Source organism: Erythranthe guttata, chromosome 11 (assembly GCF_056151865.1).
Source record: "Erythranthe guttata isolate IM_541 chromosome 11, IM_541, whole genome shotgun sequence".
In the NCBI taxonomy this organism is placed as follows: domain Eukaryota; kingdom Viridiplantae; phylum Streptophyta; class Magnoliopsida; order Lamiales; family Phrymaceae; genus Erythranthe; species Erythranthe guttata.
Window position 1 is genome coordinate 127,939 of NC_142543.1, and position 23,638 is coordinate 151,576.

The 23,638-nt window shown below is 34.7% G+C and overlaps 1 protein-coding gene across 1 annotated transcript; it reads right to left on the minus strand.

Moving 5' to 3' along the window:
* Positions 1-21,390: 21,390 nt before the first annotated feature.
* Positions 21,391-23,497, minus strand: LOC105976753 (small ribosomal subunit protein uS7). The gene is made up of 4 exons (XM_013002016.2): positions 23,206-23,497; positions 22,184-22,455; positions 21,758-21,961; positions 21,391-21,679 (listed from the first exon to the last, which is right to left on the minus strand). The coding sequence occupies exons 1-4, from the start codon at positions 23,302-23,304 to the stop codon at positions 21,625-21,627; spliced, it is 630 nt and encodes a 209-aa protein (XP_012857470.1). The 5' UTR covers positions 23,305-23,497; the 3' UTR covers positions 21,391-21,624.
* Positions 23,498-23,638: the final 141 nt, after the last annotated feature.

Genomic DNA, 23,638 nt, shown 5'->3' on the forward strand with positions numbered 1-23,638 from the left:
TAGACTCTTCACCGGTTTTAATCAAAATATGTGTACTATATTATATATTTTTTTGATGATTTTGATCGCGAAAAAAGTTTTTGGAAGTTCCACCAATTTTATCCAAAATTTGGTTACTATAGTATAAAACTTTTAGTGATTTTGATCGTGAAATAGATTTTTGGATGTTGCACCAATTTTGCCCAAAATTTATGTACTATAATATACAGTTATTGGTGATTTTGATTGATGAAATAGTTTTTTCGACGTTGCACCAATTTTTACCAAAATCTGTGTACAATAAATAGCATCCAGGTTTTGATGATTTTTATCGTGATTTTTTTTTTTGGACGTTTCACCTAGTTAACCCAAAGTTTGTGTACTATATTATATGATTTTTTGGGATTTTGATCGTGAAAATGGTTTTTGGAAGTTCCACCAATTATATCCAAAATATGTGTGTACTATAGTATACAGTTTTTGGTGATTTTGATTGTGAAATAGTTTTTGGATGTTGCACCAATTTTACCAAAAATCTATGTACTAGTATACAGGGTTTTGGTTATTTTGATCGTGAAATAGTTTTTTGGACGTTTCGCCAATTTTACTCAAAATCAATGTACCATAGTATACAGTTTTTCGTGATTTTGATTGTGAAATAGTTTTTTCGACGTTGCACCATTTTTTACTAAAATTTGTATACTAACATACAGTTTTTGGTGATTTTGATCGTGAAAAATATTTTTGGACGTTCCATCAATTTTACGCAAAATTTGTGTACTATTGCATACTGTTTTTGGTGATTTTGATCGTGTAATAGGTTTTTGGACGTTCCACCAATTTTACCCAAAATATGTGTACTATTGGCATACAGTTTTTGATAATTATGATCGTAAAAAAATGTTTGGGACGTTCCACCAATTTTACCCAAATCAATGTACTATAGCATACAGTTTTTGGTGATTTTGATCATGAAATAGTTTTTTGGACGTTGCACCAATTTTAACCTAAATATGTGTACTATAGCGTTTTTTGTGATTTTGATCGTGAAAAAGACTTTTGGACGTTCCACCAATTTTACCCAAACTTTGTTTACTATAGAATACAGTTTTTTGTGATTTTGATCGTGAATTTGTTATTTGGACGTTCCACCAATTTTACCCAAAATTTGTATACTATAGCTTACAATTTTTTTTTTTTTGATCAAGAATTAGTTTTTTAGACGTTTCTCCAATTTTACCCAAAATCTATCTACTATAGTGTACAAGTATTAGTGATTTTGATCGTGAAATAGTTCTTTGAACGTTCCACCAATGTTACCCAAAATATGTGTACTATAGTGTACAGTTTTTGGTGATTTTGATCGCAAAACAGTTTTTTGGATGTTCCACCCATTTTAACTACAATTTGTGTACTTCAGTATACAGTTTTTTATAATTTTGATCTTGAAATAGTTTTTTGGACGTTGCACCAATTTTAACTTAAATCTATGTACTACAATTTTTGGTGATATTGATCGTGAATTTTTTTTTACACACACTACACCGAAAACACACACTAAAAAGAATTACACACACTACACTTAAAACACATAATAAAACAAATACACACACTACACCTAAGAAGTACTAAAAAATTATATACACACTACACCAAAAACACACACTAAAAAATATACACACACTATACCGAAAACACACACTACACCGAAGATACACACTAATAAAAGTGCACACACTACACCGAAAACAAAAAAGAATTACAAACACTACACCGAAAACATACACTAAAAAATATACAGACACTACACCAAAAACACACTATATCGAAAATACACACACTACACCGATAACACACACCAAATAAATATACACACACTACACTGAAAACACACACTAAAAAAATATACAAACACGAAAAAATACACAGACTACACCGAAAACTCACACTAAAAAAATACACACATTACACCGAAAACGCACACTAAAAAAATACACACACGACACCGAAAACACACACTACACCAAATACACACACTACACCAAATACACACACCTAAATAATACACACACAACACCGAAAATACACACTAAAAGAAATACACACAACACCGAAAACACACCCTAAAGTAACACACACGACAGAAAAAACACAATAGAAAAATACACACACACTAGACCCGAAAAAATACACTACAGCGGAAACACGCACTAAAAAATATACACACACTACATCGAAAACACACACTAAAAAAATTTCACTCACTACATCGAAAACACACACTTAAAAAATATGCACACACTACACCGAAAACACACAATAAAAAATACACACACACTACACCAAAAATACACACTAAAAATACAAACACACTACACCGAACACATAGAATAAAAAAATACACACACACTACACCGAAAACACACACTAAAAAAAACTATAGTATACAGTTTTTGGTGATTTTGATTCTAAAATAGTTAGACGTTGCACAAATTAAAACTAAAATATGTGTGCTATAGTATACATTTTTTGGTGATTTTGATCGTGAAAAGTTTTTACACAGACTACACAAAAAAAAAAAAAAAAAAAGAATTACACACACTACACCGAAAACACACACTAAAAAATACATACACTACACCGAAAACACATAGTAAAAAAATATACACACACTACACCGAAAACACACATTAAAAAAAATTACACACACTCCACCGAAAACACACACTCAAAAATATACACACACTAAAAAAATTACACACACTCAAAATATGTGTACTATAATATACTGTTTTTGGTGATTTTAACTGTGAAATAGTTTTTTCGACGCTGAACCATTTTTTACCAAAATCTTTGTACAAGCATATAGTTTTTGCTGATTTTTATCGTGAATTTTTTTTTTGGACATTCCACCTGTTTTACCCAAAATCTGAGTACTATATTATATATTTTTTGGTGATTTAGATTGCGAAAAAAGTTTTTGGAAGTTCCACCAATTTTATCCAACATTTGTGTACTATAGTATACAGTTTTTGGTGATTTTGATCGTGAAATAGGTTTTTGGACGTTGCACCAAATTTTCCCAAAATCTATGCACTATAGTATACAGTTTTTGGTAATTTTGATTGTGAAATAGTTTTTTCGATGTTGCACCATTTTTTACCAAAATATGTGTACAATAGCATACAGGTTTTGATGATTTTTATCGTGAATTTTTTTTTTGGAAGTTCCATCAAGTTTACCCAAAGTTTGTGTACTATATAATATGATTTTTGGGGATTTTGATCGTGAAAATGGGTTTCGGAAGTTCCACCAACTATATCCAAAATTTGTGTAATACAGTATACATTTTTTGGTGATTTTGATTGTGAAATAATTTTTTGGGTGTTGCACCAATTTTACCCAAAATCTATATACTAGTATACAGATTTTGGTTATTTTGATCGTGAAATAGTTTTTTGGACGTTCTGCCAATTTTACTCAAAATCAATGTATAGTATACAGTTTTTTGTGATTTTGATTGTGAAATAGTTTTTTCGACGTTGCACCATTCTTTACTAAAATTTGTATACTATAGCGTACAATTTTTGGTGATTTTGATCGTGAAAATGATTTGTGGACATTCCACCAATTTTACCCAAAATCTGTGTACTACTGCATACAGTTTTTGGTGATTTTGATCGTGTAATAGTTTTTTAAACGTTCCACAAATTTTACCCAAACTCTATGTACTATTGGCATACAGCTTTTGATAATTTGGATCGTAAAAACGTTTTTGAGACGTTCCACCAATTTTACCCAAATCAATGTACTATAGCATACATTTTTTGTGATTTTGATCGTGAAATAGTTTTTTTGGACGTTGCACCAATTTTAACCAAAATATGTGTACTATAGCGTACATGTTTTGGTGATTTTGATCGTGATAAAGACTTTGGGACGTTCCACCAATTTTGCCCAAAATTTGTGTACTATAGCATATAGTTTTTTGTGATTTTGATCGTGAATTTATTTTTTGGACGTTCCACCAATTTTACCCAAAATTTGTGTACTAGCATACAGTTTTTTGTGATTTTGATCAAGAATTAGTTTTCTAAACGCTCCTCCAATTTTACCCAAAATTTGTGTACTATAGTGTACAGGTATTAGTGATTTTGATTGTGAAATAGTTCTTTGATTCCACCAATGTTACCCAAAATATGTGTATTATAGTGTACAGTTTTTGGTGATTTTGATCGCAAAACAATTTTTTGGACGTTCCACCCATTTTTAACTAAAATCTGTGTACTTCAGTATACAGTTTTTTGTTATCTTGATCGCGAAATAGTTTTTTGGACGTTGCACCAATTTTAACTTAAATCTATGTACTACAATTTTTGGTGATTTTGATCGTGAAAAAGTTTTTACACACACTAAAAAAATACACACACTACACCGAAAACACACACTAAAAAGAATTACACACACTACACCTAAAAACCACTAAAAAAATATATACACTACACTGAAAACACACAATAAAATATATTTTTTTACACACACTAAAACAATACACACACAACACCGTAAACACACACTACACTGAAAACACACACTACACTTAAAACGCACTAAAAAAATATATACACACAACACCTAAAACACACACTAAAAAATATACACACACTATACCGAAAACACATACTAAAAATAAAACACACACTACACCGAAGATACACACTAGAAAATATGCACACACTACACCGAAAACAAAAAAGAACTACAAACACTACACCGAAAATATACACTAAAAAATATACAGACACTACACGAAAAACACACTAGAAAAAATTACAAACACTACATCGAAAATACACACACTACACCGATAACACACACTAAAAAGAATTACACACAATACACCGAAAACACGCACTAAAAAATATACACACACTACATCGAAAACATACACTAAAAAAAATTTCACCCACTACACCGAAAACACACACTTAAAAAATATACACACACTACACCGAAAATACACAATAAAAAATACACACACTACACCGAAAATACACACTAAAAATACAAACACACTGCACCGAACACACAGAATAAAAAAATACACACACAGTACACCGAAAACACACACTAAAAAAAACTATAGTTTACAGTTTTTGGTGATTTTGATCCTAATAGTTTTTGGACGTTGCACAAATTCTAACTAAAATATGTGTACTATAGTATACATTTTTTGGTGATTTTGACTGTGAAAAAGTTTTTACACACACTACAAAAAAAAAAAAAGAATTACACACACTACACCAAAAACACACACTAAAAAAATACACACACTACACCGAAAACACATACTAAAAAAATATACACACACTACTGTTAAGTGTATATTTATACACTTAATTGTACCTTTTAATTGGAACTTTTGGTGTGTTTTAACGATAATTGGTGCTTAAAATGGTTAATATTTGTATTTTAGGTGCAAATTGAAGAATTGGCAACTTATGGGGTGAAAATTGCAAATTCGGAGAAAAAGTGGGCCAAAAGTGAAAATATCGAAAATCTGAAGAATTGAAGACCGGACGGCCGTCCGGATTTTAGAGCCTATTCTCGCACGGCCGTCCGGATGGGCGTAGGGGCGCAGTGAAGGAAGTTTAATTACACAAGGAAACCCGCCCTATTATATTTTTGCACCCTATTTAAAGGCCAAAAGCACACAATTAGGAATTATCTTTTATAATCTTTTATCTTTTAGCTTTAGTTTTGAACTTTCATCTTTCGATACGCAATCAAGGAGCAAGAGAACGAAGACGAAGACTTGACGAATCTTCATCCTAGTTTTTCTTTTACTCTTCTTTTATGATATTTATGAATACTCGTATTTTTATTATGTTTTTCGTTACGAACATGAGTAGCTAAGTTTTTATTCTAGGATTTTGTTGGAACCCTATGTGGTAATTCGAACCTCTTTTTCTACTTTTATGCAAGTTTAATTCTTCGATTATTTCTTCTATTTTGATCTTATTTAGCACATGAACGTAGCTAATTTATGTTGCTATTGGTTATTGTTAGAATTGATTGACAGATCGTTTTAATAATTAGAACAGGGATAGAAGAGCCTTCGAGTAGTTTTTCACCGAATGCGTGTGTTGTTTGCATGTATTATCGTAGACATACAGATAATACCTTAGGTAGCCGTTTTCGAGACTTGTTATTTAATGCTTTATTTATACTAGGTTTGCATAGACATATAGTGAATCTTTTATGAATAATAGGCTTATAACACAGCGACAGCTGGTTATGAGTAATTTCGTGTCTTGGGTTAATAATCGGGAATCGTAACTTGCATGATAGAAGATTAATTGGGTGAAGAATTATCGCATAGGGGGAAGATAAAATCCTAGATCCGTTTTATATTGATATTTTCTCGTGTTTAATTGCTTTCTTAATTAGTTTATTTTATTTAGTTAATTAAATTGACAACCCTGCGTAGGCTGGATAAAAATCATAATTGTTAGAATTTGGTACTTAGGATTAAATAATTTGCGTATTCCCTGTGGGATCGACATCCGACTCTCACGAGTCTACTTTACTACTTGTTTGCGATACGTGCACTTGCGTGTTGGTATTTAGCACCCAACAAGTTTTTGGCGCCGTTGCCGGGGAATACGGCTAAATTATTTATTTATCCTAATATTAAATTTGAGCATTTTTTCTTACTTCAGCCATTTTATTTATTTCATTTAATTATTTTATTTTTACTATTTTGTTTTAGGTACCTTTTATGCGAAGAGGACACGACACGAGCTTGCTACCTCTCGATCCCGAAATTGAGCGAACGTTTAGGCAAGCCAGGAGAAATCAAAGGTTAGCTCAAAACGCTCCCGCAACTATGGAAGAAGAGATTAACCGTGGGGAAGGTGACCAAAGGCACCCACCGAATGTAGCGAGAGAAATCGTCAACGAGCAAAACCAACGCCAGCTAATTAATCCACCACATCGTCAACGAGCACTGCATGAGTATACCGTTCCAACGCTCAATGGGTTTCAATCAAGCATCCAGCAGCCCCCCATTGAAGCCAACAATTTCGAAATTCGAGCGGGATTCCTCACTATGCTCCAAAACAATGGATTATTCAGCGGATTGGCTCACGAAGATCCACATCTCCACTTGGTCAACTTTCTCGAGACGTGTGATTCGCACAAGATGAACGGAGTAACTCCCGAAGCACTGCAACTCCGCCTGTTCAAGCACTCCTTACAAGGCGCAGCCCGAGAATGGTTACAAACTCGCGCACCGCATTCCATCTCGTCTTGGGCCCAGCTAGCACAACTTTTCATGAACACATATAACTCCCCAACAAAAACTGAGAGAATCCGGAGAGAAATTCAAAATTTCATACAAGAAGCCAGTGAAGCATTATTCGAGACGTGGGAGCGGTTAAAACAGTTAGTAAGGAGGTGCCAGAATCACGGACTTCAAGAGTGGCGCCAACTGCAAATATTTTACGATGGGCTACAAGACAACTCAAGAACCGTGCTCGACTCTGCAGCTGGAGGAATGTTCATGAGTTTGACTTACTATGAAGCATACGAGCTTTTGGAGCGAATCGCCAGAAATAAATACATGCGGGCATCGGATCGGTCGAATAGCGGAGCAGTCAAGACGGGAGGAATTTTGGAGTTAGACGGGGTCACTGCAATCACGGCCCAGTCAGAGAAGCTATCAAAGCAAGTAGCGGCTTTGCAGACTCAGCAAGTCCATGCAGTCCAAGTTCCCAACCAGCCGCAGAAGAAACGGAGTCTCTGAATTATGTGCATGACACCAACCGACAACAGAGGAACCCGTACTCCAACACGTATAATCCGGGATGGAAAGATCACCCTAACTTCGGGTGGGGAGGAAATCAGCAAGGACAAAGGCAAGCACCACCTCAAGGTCAACTGCCTAATTATTCACGACCAGCTCCCGAATTCCAAAATCCGCCTCAAGCTCAACCTCAAGGTGGAGATCTCGCAAATATATTGGCACAATTTATGACAACCACCCAAGCCTCTATCCGAAATTTGGAAACACAAATGGGTCAACTTGCAACCCAACTAACCGCGAGGCCATCGGGAGCACTGCCGTCAAGTACGGAAGATCCTCGGAAGAACAACGTAGAGCAGTGCAACGCTGTGAGTTTAAGGAATGGGAGACAATTGGAGGAAGCCCCACGAAAAGAGAAGCAAAACACGGTGATCGAGAAGCCGAGCGTGATTGGGGAAAAAGAAGTAACTCACGAAGAACCACTATCATCCCCAGTGAAATCACGAGCCCCTCCAATTCCCTATCCTCAGAAGCTTATAAAGAAGAAGCTCGATGCCGATTATCAAAGATTTTTGGACAAGCTGAAGGAAATCCAAATAAATATCCCGTTTATTGAAGCCCTTCAAAAGATGCCAAAGTGGGTGAAGTTCCTCAAGGATCTCGTGACAAAGAGGAAGAAATTGCAAGGGAACGAGATGATCCAACTCACGGAACAATGTAGTGCAATTCTTACACGGCCCCTTCCACAAAAACTCGGCGATCCAGGTAAGTTCACTATCCCTTGTACTATAGGAGGTAAAAATTTTAGATCGCTTATTGATTTAGGAGCTAGCATTAATCTTATGCCTTATTCCACTTTTAAAAATCTTGGGTTAGGTGAGATTGAACCTACGGCTATAACTCTTCAATTAGCCGATAGGTCTTTGGTTTACCCAAAAGGTATTTTAGAGAATGTGCTAGTAAAGGTGAACAAATTTATCTTCCCGGTTGATTTTGTTGTACTCAATATAGATGAAGATAGGGAGATACCTCTTATTTTAGGGAGACCGTTTTTAGCCACTTCAAAAACTCTAATTGATTGTGCTAGTGGTGATCTTACAATGACAGTGCATGATGAAACGATCAAATTTAATGTTTTTTTGTGCTAATAAAAATTCATGTGATAATAATGAGTGTTTTACTATTGATCTTATGGATTTTACAAATCATGAAAAATTTGATGTTTCTATTTTGGACCATGGGAAAGCATCGTTGAGTGCAGGAGATGACAACGGAAAAGGGAATCGGAAGGAGCACGTCTATTGTGCAAATTCAATTTCAACACCTCCGAGAGATAGTCAAAAGAGTTGGGGTGCTAACAGTGATGAACGTGCAAGGAGGATGTGGCCACCAAAAAAATCAAACGAGCATCATCGGGGAGAGGAATTCAATTGCCAAGTGACTTCGGTCACGTTAGCTTGAACAAAGAAGCAGACAAAGTCCGGCTGAAGACTGTAAACTTAGCGCTTCTCGGGAGGCAACCCGAGCTTTCGTTTTTCTTATTTTATGTTATTTTAAATTTTTAGTTTTGTTTTTATTTTATTTCTTTAAAAAAAAAAAAAAAAGTTTCAGGGGCACTAATAAGAAGTTTTTATTTTTCAGGGACCTAATTGAAATTATTCACACGGCCGTGCAAGAAAAAGGCAGGAATCTCACACGGCCGTGTGAGATTTCGGTGATGCTACTGCCCAAAATCGCAAAAGGGCACGGCCGTGCGGATTTTACACCTAAATCTCGCACGGTCGTGCGAAATTTGAAGAGGCTACTGCCCAATTCTGATAAAGGGCACGGCCGTGCGGATTTTTCACCTAAATTTCGCACGGCCGTGCGAATCAAAAAAAAAAAATAAAAAAAAAAAATAAAACAATTTCCATAATTTCAAATCATCTCTCCCCCCCACTTCGAACCCTAGCCTTTCTTTTTTTCGAATTTTTCCCTTTTCTTTGACAAATTTCACCGAAATTTTACCAACTACACACATATAATACGTAATCAATGTGGTTTGTTGTTGATTTGCGCAAGGAGGATTCAAGAACGGTGCAATTTTCTCTAAAAACCCATTCCACCAAGAACGCCCACAAGGTGTTCGACGATTTTCCCGCACCGATCCTTGAGCCGGTCCCCACGGTTTCGGATGATGAAGATGATGGTGATGCCCATGCGCAAGGAGGAGTAGGTGAGCAGCCCGACGATGGTCCCGATGTTTAAACAGGTGTTTTCTATCCTTAAACTCCGGGCGAATCACATTGAGGGCAATGTGAATTTTAAGTTTGGGGGTGGTTAACTACTTGTTTTCGTTTATTTGCGCTTTATTTTTTTTAGTTTGCATGCTTTAGTTTTTTGTTTTTGTTGTTTGTTTTATTTTCCCGTTTTATTATTTGCTTTGAAAAAAAAAAAAAATTTGGTTCGACGCATCGATGAATTATGATGATGGGAGATGGTCAATGTTTGATGATGAAATTGCTTGATTTATGTGATAAGGAGTTAGTATTTGTTTAGCTTTCGATTCAACGGAACGTAGAAGTAAATTATTGCTAGGAATCACACCTTTTGCATTGCTTTGGTTGAATGTTTTGCATTTTAAATTTGGGATTTATTTGTGCTCAATCATGCTTTGTTCGGTTTTAAATCTCACCTTAGGACATTTATGATACGAAGTATTGGGTAATAAGTAATTTGGGATATGATTTGGGCCTTCTTTGAACCGTTTGAGCCTTTCAAGCCTACCCTTTTTGTCAAATTATCCTTAGAACCTTGATTTGAGCCTCGGAGAAAAGGTGTTCTTTCTTTTAGCCAATATGTGGAAGGTAGAAAAGTGGAGATTGTTGAATAATTATCCCTTGGAGTTCGGTCGAAATGTTTTATAAGATCTTTCTTCTTCTTCGAAAAAAAAAAAAAAAAAAAAAAGAGAGAAGAGAGTAGATGGGAGAAATAAGGACTAGTTGTTGACTTGTTTTGAAAGATCGATCCATTCTCTTAATAGCAAAAGTGGAGACTTTTGAACTCTTAAGAATCGAGTTTATTAAAGTCCTTAGAGGTGAATTCATTGTTTCAAACGCCTATCTTTCAAATTTTGGCGTAATCACCTCAATTCAAGAAAATTAGCCACACATACCCATACTACCTACCTCGGACCAAAGAGCCTAACAATTGAAAGCCACAAAGTCCCAATGATCCCAAGAGCTTATTGTTAAATATTAGTTGAGTAGAATAATTTGGTGAGTATTTGGAGTCAAATATATGCATGTAAGTATAAATTCTTTCTTCCTTTAATTTGCAAATATTGGATACTTGAAGCAATTGTATGATTTGTGGTTTTTGGTAATAATGAGTGACTAAGTGCCGTTGAATGTTAAGCTTGCGAATACCTAGGAATTATCATCATAATTGCAAGTTCTGAAAACACGAAGTTGACCAATCGATCTATGTAATGAGATGTATAGTCGTGTTTTGTGCTCTTTTATTTGATTTTACTTGAGGACAAGCAAAAGTTCAAGTTTGGGGGTGTGTTAAGTGTATATTTATACACTTAATTGTACCTTTTAATTGGAACTTTTGGTGTGTTTTAACGATAATTGGTGCTTAAAATGGTTAATATTTGTATTTTAGGTGCAAATTGAAGAATTGGCAACTTATGGGGTGAAAATTGCAAATTCGGAGAAAAAGTGGGCCAAAAGTGAAAATATCGAAAATCTGAAGAATTGAAGACCGGACGGCCGTCCGGATTTTAGAGCCTATTCTCGCACGGCCGTCCGGATGGGCGTAGGGGCGCAGTGAAGGAAGTTTAATTACACAAGGAAACCCGCCCTATTATATTTTTGCACCCTATTTAAAGGCCAAAAGCACACAATTAGGAATTATCTTTTATCTTTTAGCTTTAGTTTTGAACTTTCATCTTTCGATACGCAATCAAGGAGCAAGAGAACGAAGACGAAGACTTGACGAATCTTCATCCTAGTTTTTCTTTTACTCTTCTTTTATGATATTTATGAATACTCGTATTTTTATTATGTTTTCCGTTACGAACATGAGTAGCTAAGTTTTTATTCTAGGATTTTGTTGGAACCCTATGTGGTAATTCGAACCTCTTTTTCTACTTTTATGCAAGTTTAATTCTTCGATTATTTCTTCTATTTTGATCTTATTTAGCACATGAACGTAGCTAATTTATGTTGCTATTGGTTATTGTTAGAATTGATTGACAGATCGTTTTAATAATTAGAACAGGGATAAAAGAGCCTTCGAGTAGTTTTTCACCGAATGCGTGTGTTGATTGCATGTATTATCGTAGACATACAGATAATACCTTAGGTAGCCGTTTTCGAAACTTGTTATTTAATGCTTTATTTATACTAGGTTTGCATAGACATATAGTGAATCTTTTATGAATAATAGGCTTATAACACAGCGACAGCTGGTTATGAGTAATTTCGTGTCTTGGGTTAATAATCGGGAATCGTAACTTGCATGATAGAAGATTAATTGGGTGAAGAATTATCGCATAGGGGGAAGATAAAATCCTAGATCCGTTTTATATTGATATTTTCTCGTGTTTAATTGCTTTCTTAATTAGTTTATTTTATTTAGTTAATTAAATTGACAACCCTGCGTAGGCTGGATAAAAATCATAATTGTTAGAATTTGGTACTTAGGATTAAATAATTTGCGTATTCCCTGTGGGATCGACATCCGACTCTCACGAGTCTACTTTACTACTTGTTTGTGATACGTGCACTTGCGTGTTGGTATTTAGCACCCAACAACTACACCGAAAACACACATTAAAAAAAATTACACACACTCCACCGAAAACACACACTAAAAAATATACACGCACTAAAAAAATTACACCACTCAAAATATGTGTACTATAATATACTGTTTTTGGTGATTTTAACTGTGAAATAGTTTTTTCGACGCTGAACCAATTTTTACCAAAATATGTGTACAAGCATATAGTTTTTGATGATTTTTATCGTGAAGTTTTTTGGACGTTCCACCAGTTTAACCCAAAATTTGTGCACTATATTATATATTTTTTGGTGATTTTGATCGTGAAAAAGGCTTTTGGAAGTTCCACTAATTATATCCAAAATTTGTGTACTATAGTATACAGTTTTTGATGATTTTGATTGTGAAATAGTTTTTTGGACGTTGCACCAATTTTACCCAAAATCTATGTACTAGTATACAGGTTTTGGTTATTTTGATCGTGAAATAGTTTTTTGGATGTTCCGCTGATTTTACTCAAAATCAATGTACTATTGTATACGGTTTTATGTGATTTTGATTATGAAATATTTTTTCGACGTTGCACCAGTTTTTACTAAAATTTGTATACTATAGCGTACAGTTTTTGGTGGAACTTCCACCAATTTTACCCAAAATTTGTGTAATATTGCATACAGTTTTTGGTGATTTTGATCGTGTAATAGTTTTTTGGACGTTCCACCAATTTTACCTAAAATCTGTGTACTATTGGCATATAGTTTTTGATAATTTTTATCGTAAAAAAATTTTTGGGACGTTCCACCAACTTTACCCAAATCAGTGTACTATAGCATACAGTTTTTGGTGATTTTGATCGTGAAATAGTTTTTTTGGACGTTGCACCAATTTTAACCAAAATATGTGTACTATAGCGTACAGTTTTTTGTAATTTTGATCGTGAAAAAGACTTTGGGACGTTCCACCAAATATACCCAAAATCTGTGTGCTATAGCATACAGTTTTTTTTTAGCGTGAAATAGTTTGTTCGACGTTGCACCAATTGTAACAAAAATATGTTTACTATAATATATAGTTTTGGATGATTTTGATCGTGAAAATATTTGTTGAACATTCTACCAATTTTACCCAAAATCTGTGTACTATAGTATACAGTTTTTAGTGATTATGATCGTGAAACTGTTTTTTGGACGTTCCACCAATTTTTACCAAAATTTGTGTACAATAGCATACAGTGTTTGATAATTTTCATTGTAAAAAGGTTTTTTGGACGTTCCACCAATTTTACCCAAAATTTGTGTACTATATTATATATTTTTTGGTGATTTTGATCGTGAAACAGGTTTTTGTAAGTACCATCAATTTTATCCAAAATCTCTGTACTCTAGTATTCAGTTTTTTGTGATTTAGATCGTGAAATAGTTTTTTGGACGTTTGCACCAATTTTACCCAAAATATGTGTATTAGTATAGAGGTTTTGGTGATTTTGATCGTGAAATAGTTTTTTGGACGTTCCGCCAATTTTACTCAAAATCAATGTACTATAGTATACAATTTTTTGTGATTTTGATTGTGAAATAGTTTGTTTGACGTTGCACCAATTTTTACTAAAAATAGTATACAAGCGTACAGTTTTTTGTGATTTTGATCGTGAAAAAGTTTTTTGTACATTTCACCAATTTTACCCAATATTTGCACACAACTTTTGGTGATTTTGATCGTGAAATAGTTTTTTGGACGTTCCACTAATTTTATCCAAACTCTGTAAACTATAGCATACAGTTTTTTATAATTTTGATCGTAAAAAAGTTTTTGGGACGTTCCACAATTTTTTCTGAAAACAATGTACTGTAGCATACGGTTTTTGGTGATTTTGATCGTGAAATAGTTTTGTGGATGTTGCACTAATTTTAACCAAAATAGGTGTACTATAGTGTACAGTTTTTTTGTGATTTTGATCGTGAAAAAGACTTTGGAACGTTACTCCAATTTTACCCAAAATTTGTGTACTATAATAGCATTCAATTTTTGGTGATTTTGATCGTGAATTAGTTTTTTGGACGTTACACCAATTGTACCTAAAATATGTGTACTATAATATATTGTTTTAGATGATTTTGATCGTGAAGTTTTTTTTTTGTCATTCTACCAGTTTTACCCTAAATTTGTGTAGTATAGTATACAGTTTTGGGTGATTTTGATCAAGAAATTTTTTTTCGGACGTTCCACCAATTTTACCCAAATCAGTGTACTATAACATACAGTTTTTGGTGATTTTGATCGTGAAATAGTTTTGTGGACGTTGCACCAATTTTAACCAAAATAGGTGTACTATAGTGTACAGTTTTTGGTGATTTTGATCGTGAAAAAGACTTTGGAACGTTCCTCCAATTTTACCCAAAATTTGTGTACTATAGCATTCAGGTTTGGGTGATTTTGATCGTGAAATAGTTTTTTGGACGTTGCACCAATTGTAACTAAAATCTGAGTACTATAATATATAGGATTGGATGATTTTGATCGTGAAAAAGTTTTATGGACATTCTGTTAGAGTAGGTGACCAACAAGCCAACATGTGGCTGTGGTGTCTCGTGTCTATTATGGTAATAAACGAACCTTTATTCGTATTAATGATAAAACAACTTGGCATTCTATATCTTTGTCCCTTTGTCACAAGCATAGATATAGTCCTTACAGTTATTACAAGTACTAGTAATTGATCGTTAGGATCGTGAGATATTTACTTAAGTATTATAACTGTTAAACGTGTTCCTACTCGAAGGGTTACGCCACCAATGAGGATATCGGCATTTCCCATTAAGAGACTAGCACTTAGTGTATGTGTACTGCATCTCATCAGTAAACGGTATTGTGATATCGGCATGCATAAGTGGGTGCTCGTAAGTTGACGAGTTCACTGAACTCCCTCACCCTAGAAATCTCTAAGTGGTTCCCAATAATCGAGTAGAGATATCTATGGTATAGTTGTACACCATTAGTTCTTATGACCTACACATCACCGTGACTTCACTAGAGGACCAGCTGTATCGTGACCTGTCCCTGAGTTCCACCAAGGACCATCCCAAGGGCAAGTGTTCGTGCAGTCCGAAATCTAGTGGGAGGTGTGTGCATTGTAGTCGGGGATTCGATCGCTAGAATATTCTTGGATGTCCTGTGTGTTCTGATAGTTTGTAATCACTTTAAGTCTCTGGCCAGAGCTGACTAAGTGATGATTAGAGAATTCGATTATCCAAGTCATGCACGTAACGATTACGACACTTAGAACGATGGCACGGTCATTGAACAAATAAAGAGGTCTCGATGAACCAATGCCTCTAGTTCAATCGGGGCATATGAATCGAAGGGATCGTACTGTACGTTAACTATATCTGAAGGTTCTTGCAGGCACTTCATTTGTATCTAGGGAATCATGATGCGTAGTTGCTAGACGCCAATCTTGATTCGTTGGGTGATTAAGGTGAAACGAGTTTCATCTTAATCGTAACTCTAAGGGACGAGTTTTGAACACAAAGGGTTGTGGGCCCACGGCTAGCTTACACCTGAACCATTGAGGGTCACACTGCTCGTGCACATGAGATCTTTGAATAAACTGTCAGAGATAAAATGGTTTATCTTTGCATGATTGGAAGTCAATATGATTGGTCCAACATTCGTAATTTGGAATTATGAATGAGAATAAGAAAAGGAAAAGAATAGGCAAACATCTTAGTGGACTTCCTAAATAGGGAAGTTTCCAAATTTAGAAAGTACACTTAATTAGGGTTTCCACTTTTGGAAAGTTGGAAATCGAGAGTTGGCACTCGTAATGACGAGGACATTATAATGATTCTGAAAATGTAATCGTTACAATTTTCCGATCATTGAATTGAGAGAGACGAGCAAGTAAAAGAACTAACGAGCTTAAGCTGTTGGACCCGGTCCAACTTAAGCCCGTTAGGGTTTTATGCAAGACACTATAAATACTTGATTTATAGGTCTTGCACACACATAACACACGAAACCCTAACCCTAGTCGCTCCCTCTCTCTCGGCCACTCTTCCCCGCGGCCACCACCGACGTCGTCGCCGGAATCGGCCATCTCTTGGTCGATTCGCATTGGTAGCTCTTTCCTTCTTTTGTTCTTCTGTTTTTCTAACTATTACGTGTCTAGTGCCACGTGTTTAGTAGATCGAAGTATACGAGGTGAAATCCGAGAGGAGGGAGATCGAAGATCGAAGAATCGAGGAGCAGCACACGAGCCGACGCCGCACGCAATCCCACGCGCCGCCCGAAGACAGTGCGTGAACCACACGTGCCGCCGTAGCTCGTCTAGTAGCTGTTGTCGTTTCGCCGTTGCTGCCCCGGATTGCACGGATTGGTTACCGTGGCAATCTTGCTTTGCATAGTGCGCCTACCTCACGCTTCAAGAGGTAAATTTTCGAATCCATTGTCGTTAGATTCGATTACGTTTAAATTGAATATATATGTTCGTTCTAGTATGAAACTTGTATGATTTTATGTGACTATATGAAATCGTTTATTTATTGCGAGCATGATTATTTGATTTAAACGCGAGCATGCTAATTGATTTAAATTCGGTTGAATAATTAAGCATGTATGTTGTTTTTAATTTCGCTCGAAGCGCAAAGGTACGCAATTAATTGTTTCCAATTATCGGGCATGTGTTTATGTGTTTTAAAGTTGTTTAAATCGCATAAAATTTTTGTTTTCCATTGCGTATACGTGTCCGATTCCCAACACATTCTACCAATTTTACCAAAAACCTGTTGATGAGCCTAAGTAGGTTTCTTGGCCCAATTAGAGGGAAAATCTACTTAGAGCTAATATTCAAGCACAATTGTCCCACATCGGAAGTTTACGACAAACTAGTAGTCTATTCCTCCTATAAATATAAGGTATGATTCATTTGTATATCCATCTCTAATTTGGGTGATATTTTAGCCTTTGCAAAGTATCATTTCCAATATCTGACTTGAGCGTCGGAGTGTAATCGTCGGGCCCACCCCCGACGAGTCACATAGTGTTTTAATTTGTTTTGTAGGATATCAAGTGGAGCCCACCTTTCGACCCCTTCGACACGTGGCAAAGGACCCCCGACATTCTCGTACTTGGAGACCGGCTCGTTGGGCTTCAAGACAAGTGGGCTGACTCGTTAGCATCGAAGCAGCATCACCTGTATACTATAGTATACAGTTTTTGGTGATTTTCATCTTGAAAACGTTTTTTGGACGTTCCACCATTTTTTACCAAATTTTGTGTACAATAGCATTCAGTTTTTGATGATTTTCATCCTGAAAAGGTTTTTTGGACGTTCCACCAATGTTACCCAAAATTTGTGTACTATAATACATATTTTTTGGTGATTTTGATTGTGAAAAAGGTTATTGTAAGTTCCACCAATTTTATCCAAAATTTGTGTACTAAATTATAAAGTTTTTGGTGATTTTGATCGTGAAATAGTTTTATGGATGTTGCACCAAATTTTACCCAAAATCTATGCACTATAGTATACGGTTTTTGATGATTTCGATCGTGAAATAATTTTTTGGGCGTTCCGCCAATTTTACTCAAAATATGTGTATTATATATAGTATACAGTTTCTTGTGATTTTGATTGTGAAATAGTTTTTTCGACGTAGCACCAATTTTTACCAAAATCTGTGTACAATCGCATACAGTTTTTGATGATTTTCATCGTGAAAACATTTTTTGGACGTTCCACCAATTTGACCCACAATATGTGTACCATATTATATATTTTTTGGTGATTTTGATCGTGAAAAGGTTTTTGGAAGTTCCACCAATTTTATCCAAAATCTGTGTACTAGTATACAGTTTTTGGTGAGTTTGATCCTGAAATAGTTGTTTGGATGTTGCACCAATTTCACCCAAAATCCAAGTACTATAGTATACAGTTTTTGCTGATTTTGATCGTGAAATAGTTTTTTGGACGTTCCGTCAATTTTACGCAAACTCCGTGTACGATAGTATACATTTTTTGGTGATTTTGATTGTGAAATAGTTTTTTCGACGTTGCACCAATTTTTATTAAAATTTGTATACTATAGCGTACAGTTTTAGGTGATTTTGATCTTGAAAAAAAATTTGGACGTTTCACCAATTTTACCTAAAATTTGTGTACTATTATAGATTTATAGTGTACTGTTTTTGGTAATTTTGATAGTGAAATAGTTTTTTGAACGTTCCACCAATTTTAACTAAAACCTGTGTAATATTCAACTTTTGGTGGTTTTGATCGTGATAAAGTTCTTATACACACTACACCGAAAACACACACTAAAAAATACACACACTACACCGAAAACACAAGCGAAAAAGAATTACGCATACTACACCGAAAACATAAACTAAAAAAATATACACACCCTACACTGAAGACACACAATAAAATATACACACACACTACACCGAAAATACACACTAAAAAATATACACACACTAAAAAAATTACACACACTACACTGAACATACACACTAAATAATATACACACAATACACCGAAAACACACACTAGAAAAAATTAGACACGCTACATCGAAAACACACACTAAAAATAATTAAACACACTACACCGAAAACACACACTCAAAAAATAAACACTCACTACACCGAAAACAAACACTAAAAAAATATAAACACACTAAACCGAAAACATACACTAAAAAATACACTCACTAAAAAAATTACACACACTACACCGAAAACACACTAAAAAAATATACGCACACTATACCGAAAATACACACTGAAAAAATTACATACACTTAAAAAATATACATACACTTCAAAAATACATACACTTAAAAAATATACAAACACTTAAAAAATTACATACACTTAAAAAATTACATACACTTAGGGCTCGTTCGGTTACCGCTATAAAGTTCTACTGACTAAATAGTAGGGGCTAATAACATGTCCGGTTGGTAAGATTCACACTTTTTCAAACCCGCTACTAAAATGAAAGCCCGCTATTAAATGCTACTATTTCATTAAATTAGTAGCACCCCTACCCCTGAGATTAATTTAATAGGGGGTGACTAAAAAGGAAAAATACAATTTTATCCTTAAAATCATATTTTATTATTGTAAACTAAGTGGTTTTATAGACAATTCATATATAATAACCGATTTTAACAAATTTAATAGAAAATCTAATCTAAGAAACCGAACATGCTACTAACTAAATAATTAATTAGTCAGTAGGGAGTTAATCCAATCTCATGTAATCCAATCTAATCCAATATCGGTAACCGAACGAGCCCTTAAAAAATTAAATACACTTAAAAAAAAATTTGGTGTGTGTTTTCGGTGTAGTGTGTATAATTTTTTTAGTGTGAGTTTTCTGTGTCGTGTGTTTATTGTTTTTAGTGTGTGTTTTCTGTATAGTGTGTCTGTGTGTTTTCGGTGTCGTGTGTGTATTTTTTTTAGTGCGTGTTTTCGGTGTAGTGTGTGTATATTTTTTAGTGTGTGTAATGTTTTTAGTCTGTGTTTCAGTGTAGTGTGTGTAATTTTTTAAGTGTGTGTATTTTTTTAGTGTGTGTTTTCGGTGTAATGTGCGTAATATTTTTTAATGTGTTCGGTGTAGTGTGTTTTATTTTTTTAATGTGTGTTTTCGGTGTAGTGTGTATTTTTTTTAGTGTGTGTTTTCAGTGTAGTGTGTGTATATGTTTTAGTGTGTGTTTTCGGTGTAGTGTGTGTAATTCTTTTTACTGTGTATTTTCGGTGTAGTGTGTGTATTTTCTATGTAGTGTGTGTAATGTTTTCTAGTGTTTTTCGGTGTAGTGTGTGTTTTAGGTGTAGTGTGTATATTTTTTTACTGTGTGTTTTCGGTTGCAGTGCGTGTATGTTTTTAGTGTGTATTTTCGGTGTAGTGTGTGTATATTTTTTAGTGTGTGTTTTCGGTGTAGTGTATGTATATTTTCTAATGTGTTTTTTTGGTGTTGTGTGTGTATATTTTTTAGTGTGTTTTCGGTGTAGTTTGTGTAAATGTTTTTAGAGTATTTTTTCGGTGTAGTATGTGTAATTTGTTTTAGTGTATTTTTTCGATGTAGTGTGTGTATTTTCTTTGTAGTGTGTGTAATGTTTTCTAGCGTTTTTCGGTGTAGTGTGTTTAAATTTGTTTAGTGCGTGTTTTCGGTGTAGTGTGTGTATTTTTGTTATTGTGTGTTTTCGGTTTAGTGTATGTATAGTTTTTAGTGTGTATTTTCTATAAAATGTGTGTATTTTTTTTAGTGTGTGTTTTTAGTGTAGTGTGTATAATTTTTAGTGTGTGTTTTTTGTGTGGTGTGTTTATATTTTTTTTAGTGTATTTTCGGGGTAGTTTGTGTAATTATTTTTAGTGTATTTTTTCGGTGTAGTGTGTGTAATTCTTTTTAGTGTGTTTTCGATGTAGTGTGTAAAAACTTTTTCACGATCCAAATCACCAAAAACTGCACACTAAAGTACACATATTTTAGTTAAAATTGGTGCAACGTCCAAAAAACTATTTCACGATCAAAATCATCAAAAAACTGTATAGTACACAATTTTTTGATAAAATTGGTGAAACGTCCAAAAAAAATTCACAATCAAAATCACGAAAACAATAAATTAACATTTTTCCATCATTCGGTTGAAAAAGAAAATGTGTGCTATATAGTGCACGGTTTTGCTTCCAATGGGAGAGAAGCAACATTACTGGTTTCAAGTTTGCTGAAAAATTCTTTACTAATTAGAAGCTTTATTTACTTTTTAGTTTTTACTACTAACTAATGGCTATTGGCTATATCATACATAGTCCCTTTTACACAGAATAAACAAAAGAAGTCGTTATCAAATAATGAAGTAAAGACCAAGTTTTAATTTCTAAGAAAAAATGGAGAAAAATAGATAAATAAAGATCCAGGTTCTGCATGTATTCTAGTAGGCCCAATATAAGAAAAAATAAATAAAAAAATTCTCAGCATCCATAGAAGATGATATTAATCATATTATGTAGCAAGGAACACACCTCAACCCAAAAACAAATGCCAAGCAAGGAACACACCTCAACGGTTAGCCTTGGCAACTCTCTCAACCTCATCTTTTTTCTTGATGGCAAAACTGCAAATAAAATGTTCAAATATTAGCTTGCAGAAAGTAATGCCAAATATTAAAGCAGTGCTAGTTAGGGTTTCTCACCTGTTCGAAGAGCCCTTGGCGGCATTAATAAGCTCATCAGCAAGGCACTCAGCAATGGTCTTGACATTCCTGAAAGAACTTTCACGTGCTCCAGTTGTTAGCAGATATATAGCCTGATTTACTCGGCGCAGAGGAGATATATCAACCGCCTGTCTCCTTACTACTCCGGCTGACCCAATTCGGGTGGCATCCTCCCTTGGCCCACTACACGCATACAACAATTGATCCTAACTTCGATTAACTAACAAGCTACAACATATAATATATGCAGATAAACAGAGACTAATTTCAAATCAATGCTATTATTCTTGCCCACTACTGATTTCAGTTTCAGATTGGCAATAGAAACTGCTTTCATTAGGTGGCACTCTATTTGTTTAACGATATGTATATAAAAAATATAGTAACAAAGACGAAAATGCAGACCTGTTGATAACAGCATCAACAACGACTTGAATGGGGTTTTGATCAGTCAACAAATGGATGATCTCCATGGCATGCTTAACAATGCGAGCTGCCAAGAGCTTCTTTCCATTGTTTCGGCCATGCATCATAAGAGAGTTGGTCAACCGCTCAATAATTGGGCACTGTGCCTTCCTGAAACGCTTGGCCTGGTACCTTCCAGCAGTGTGGGGCATATATTGCGGATGCTTGGCTGCTGTAGCAGTGATATAATCTTCCACTGAGATATCGCTTATCTACAAAGTATAATCATTTACTACATCATAAGTTATAATCATAACCAAAATACAAACAGTAATCATCCAAAAAAGAAAAACATCTACGCATCAAAACCATCATTCTGTAGATTCATATTAAGAAACAACACAAGAAACCATGTTCTAATTGGAATATGTATTTTATGCAACCAAGAAAATGCAAGTAATGAGTATTTATGCAAGTTAGATCCAACATCCATCATAAATATGGCTGCACATGCTATAAATATCCCTGCACATCTGTATTGATATTATATGTGGCAGTTGTGGTTTCCTGGGAAGAGAAATCATGCTACGATTGGTATCAATTATGGTTTTCTGGGAAGCAAAATCATGCTTATACAAGGTGGACATTACCTCCTATTCAATTGTGCAACACTGGTTAATTCGGACTCGGTAATGTACATGTACAGTGGGTGGTAACATGAATAGGAGGATGTACAAATGGTATTAAAAACACTCAATAAATTTTTTTTATCATACCAAATTAAGGTCTTACATTTGGGGTCATTTTTCTCAATATCAAATGAAAGTAGACACCAACCCTCAAACTTGCCAGAAACCACGGATCATCAACAAATTAAACTAAAATTACATGATTCCAACGAAACAGAATACAATTCCATAAGTAAGTATTACTGTGTACGATTTATACAATAAAAAGAACCAAAAAAAAAAAAAAGGATGAATAATGAGTAAGGAGGAATCAGGCAACGGAGAAAAAAGGACCTGCACTTCATCATAGGACCAGCGATTGAAAAGCATAACGCCGGTCGGAACCTTATCTGCCTCGGGAACAGCAGCCACCATCACCGCTTCTGTAGCCATATCTTCTGGTTTCACCCGCACTAGTAGCAGAACACACACAGCCGTTAATAATTTTACAGAGTGAGACAAGAATGCCTTGACACAGAGAATCGAGATGAAGAAGACGGCAAAAACCCTAGAACCAGCCCAATAAAAAGACTTTGGCTTTCTTAGTGATATGACAAAACTGACCTTACTGATTATTGAAATTCTATAATTAATTAATTTATAAATAAATACTAATGGTCATATTATATATTATCTATTATCTTTTTTAGTTCATAAGAATAAGATAAACATTATGAATTTTGAAAAATTTATTGTTTATATGTGTATGTGAATAAAGAGTAGATGA

Excerpts from the sequence above, each read along its gene's own strand:
- LOC105976753 (XM_013002016.2), bottom strand. The coding sequence starts at position 23,304 with ATGGCTACAGAAGCGGTGATGGTGGCTGCTGTTCCCGAGGCAGATAAG. Across the intron at positions 22,456-23,205 it reads GGTCCTATGATGAAGTGCAG|ATAAGCGATATCTCAGTGGA; the intron begins GTCCTTTTTTCT and ends TATACTTTGTAG. Across the intron at positions 21,962-22,183 it reads GTTGATGCTGTTATCAACAG|TGGGCCAAGGGAGGATGCCA; the intron begins GTCTGCATTTTC and ends GTATGCGTGTAG.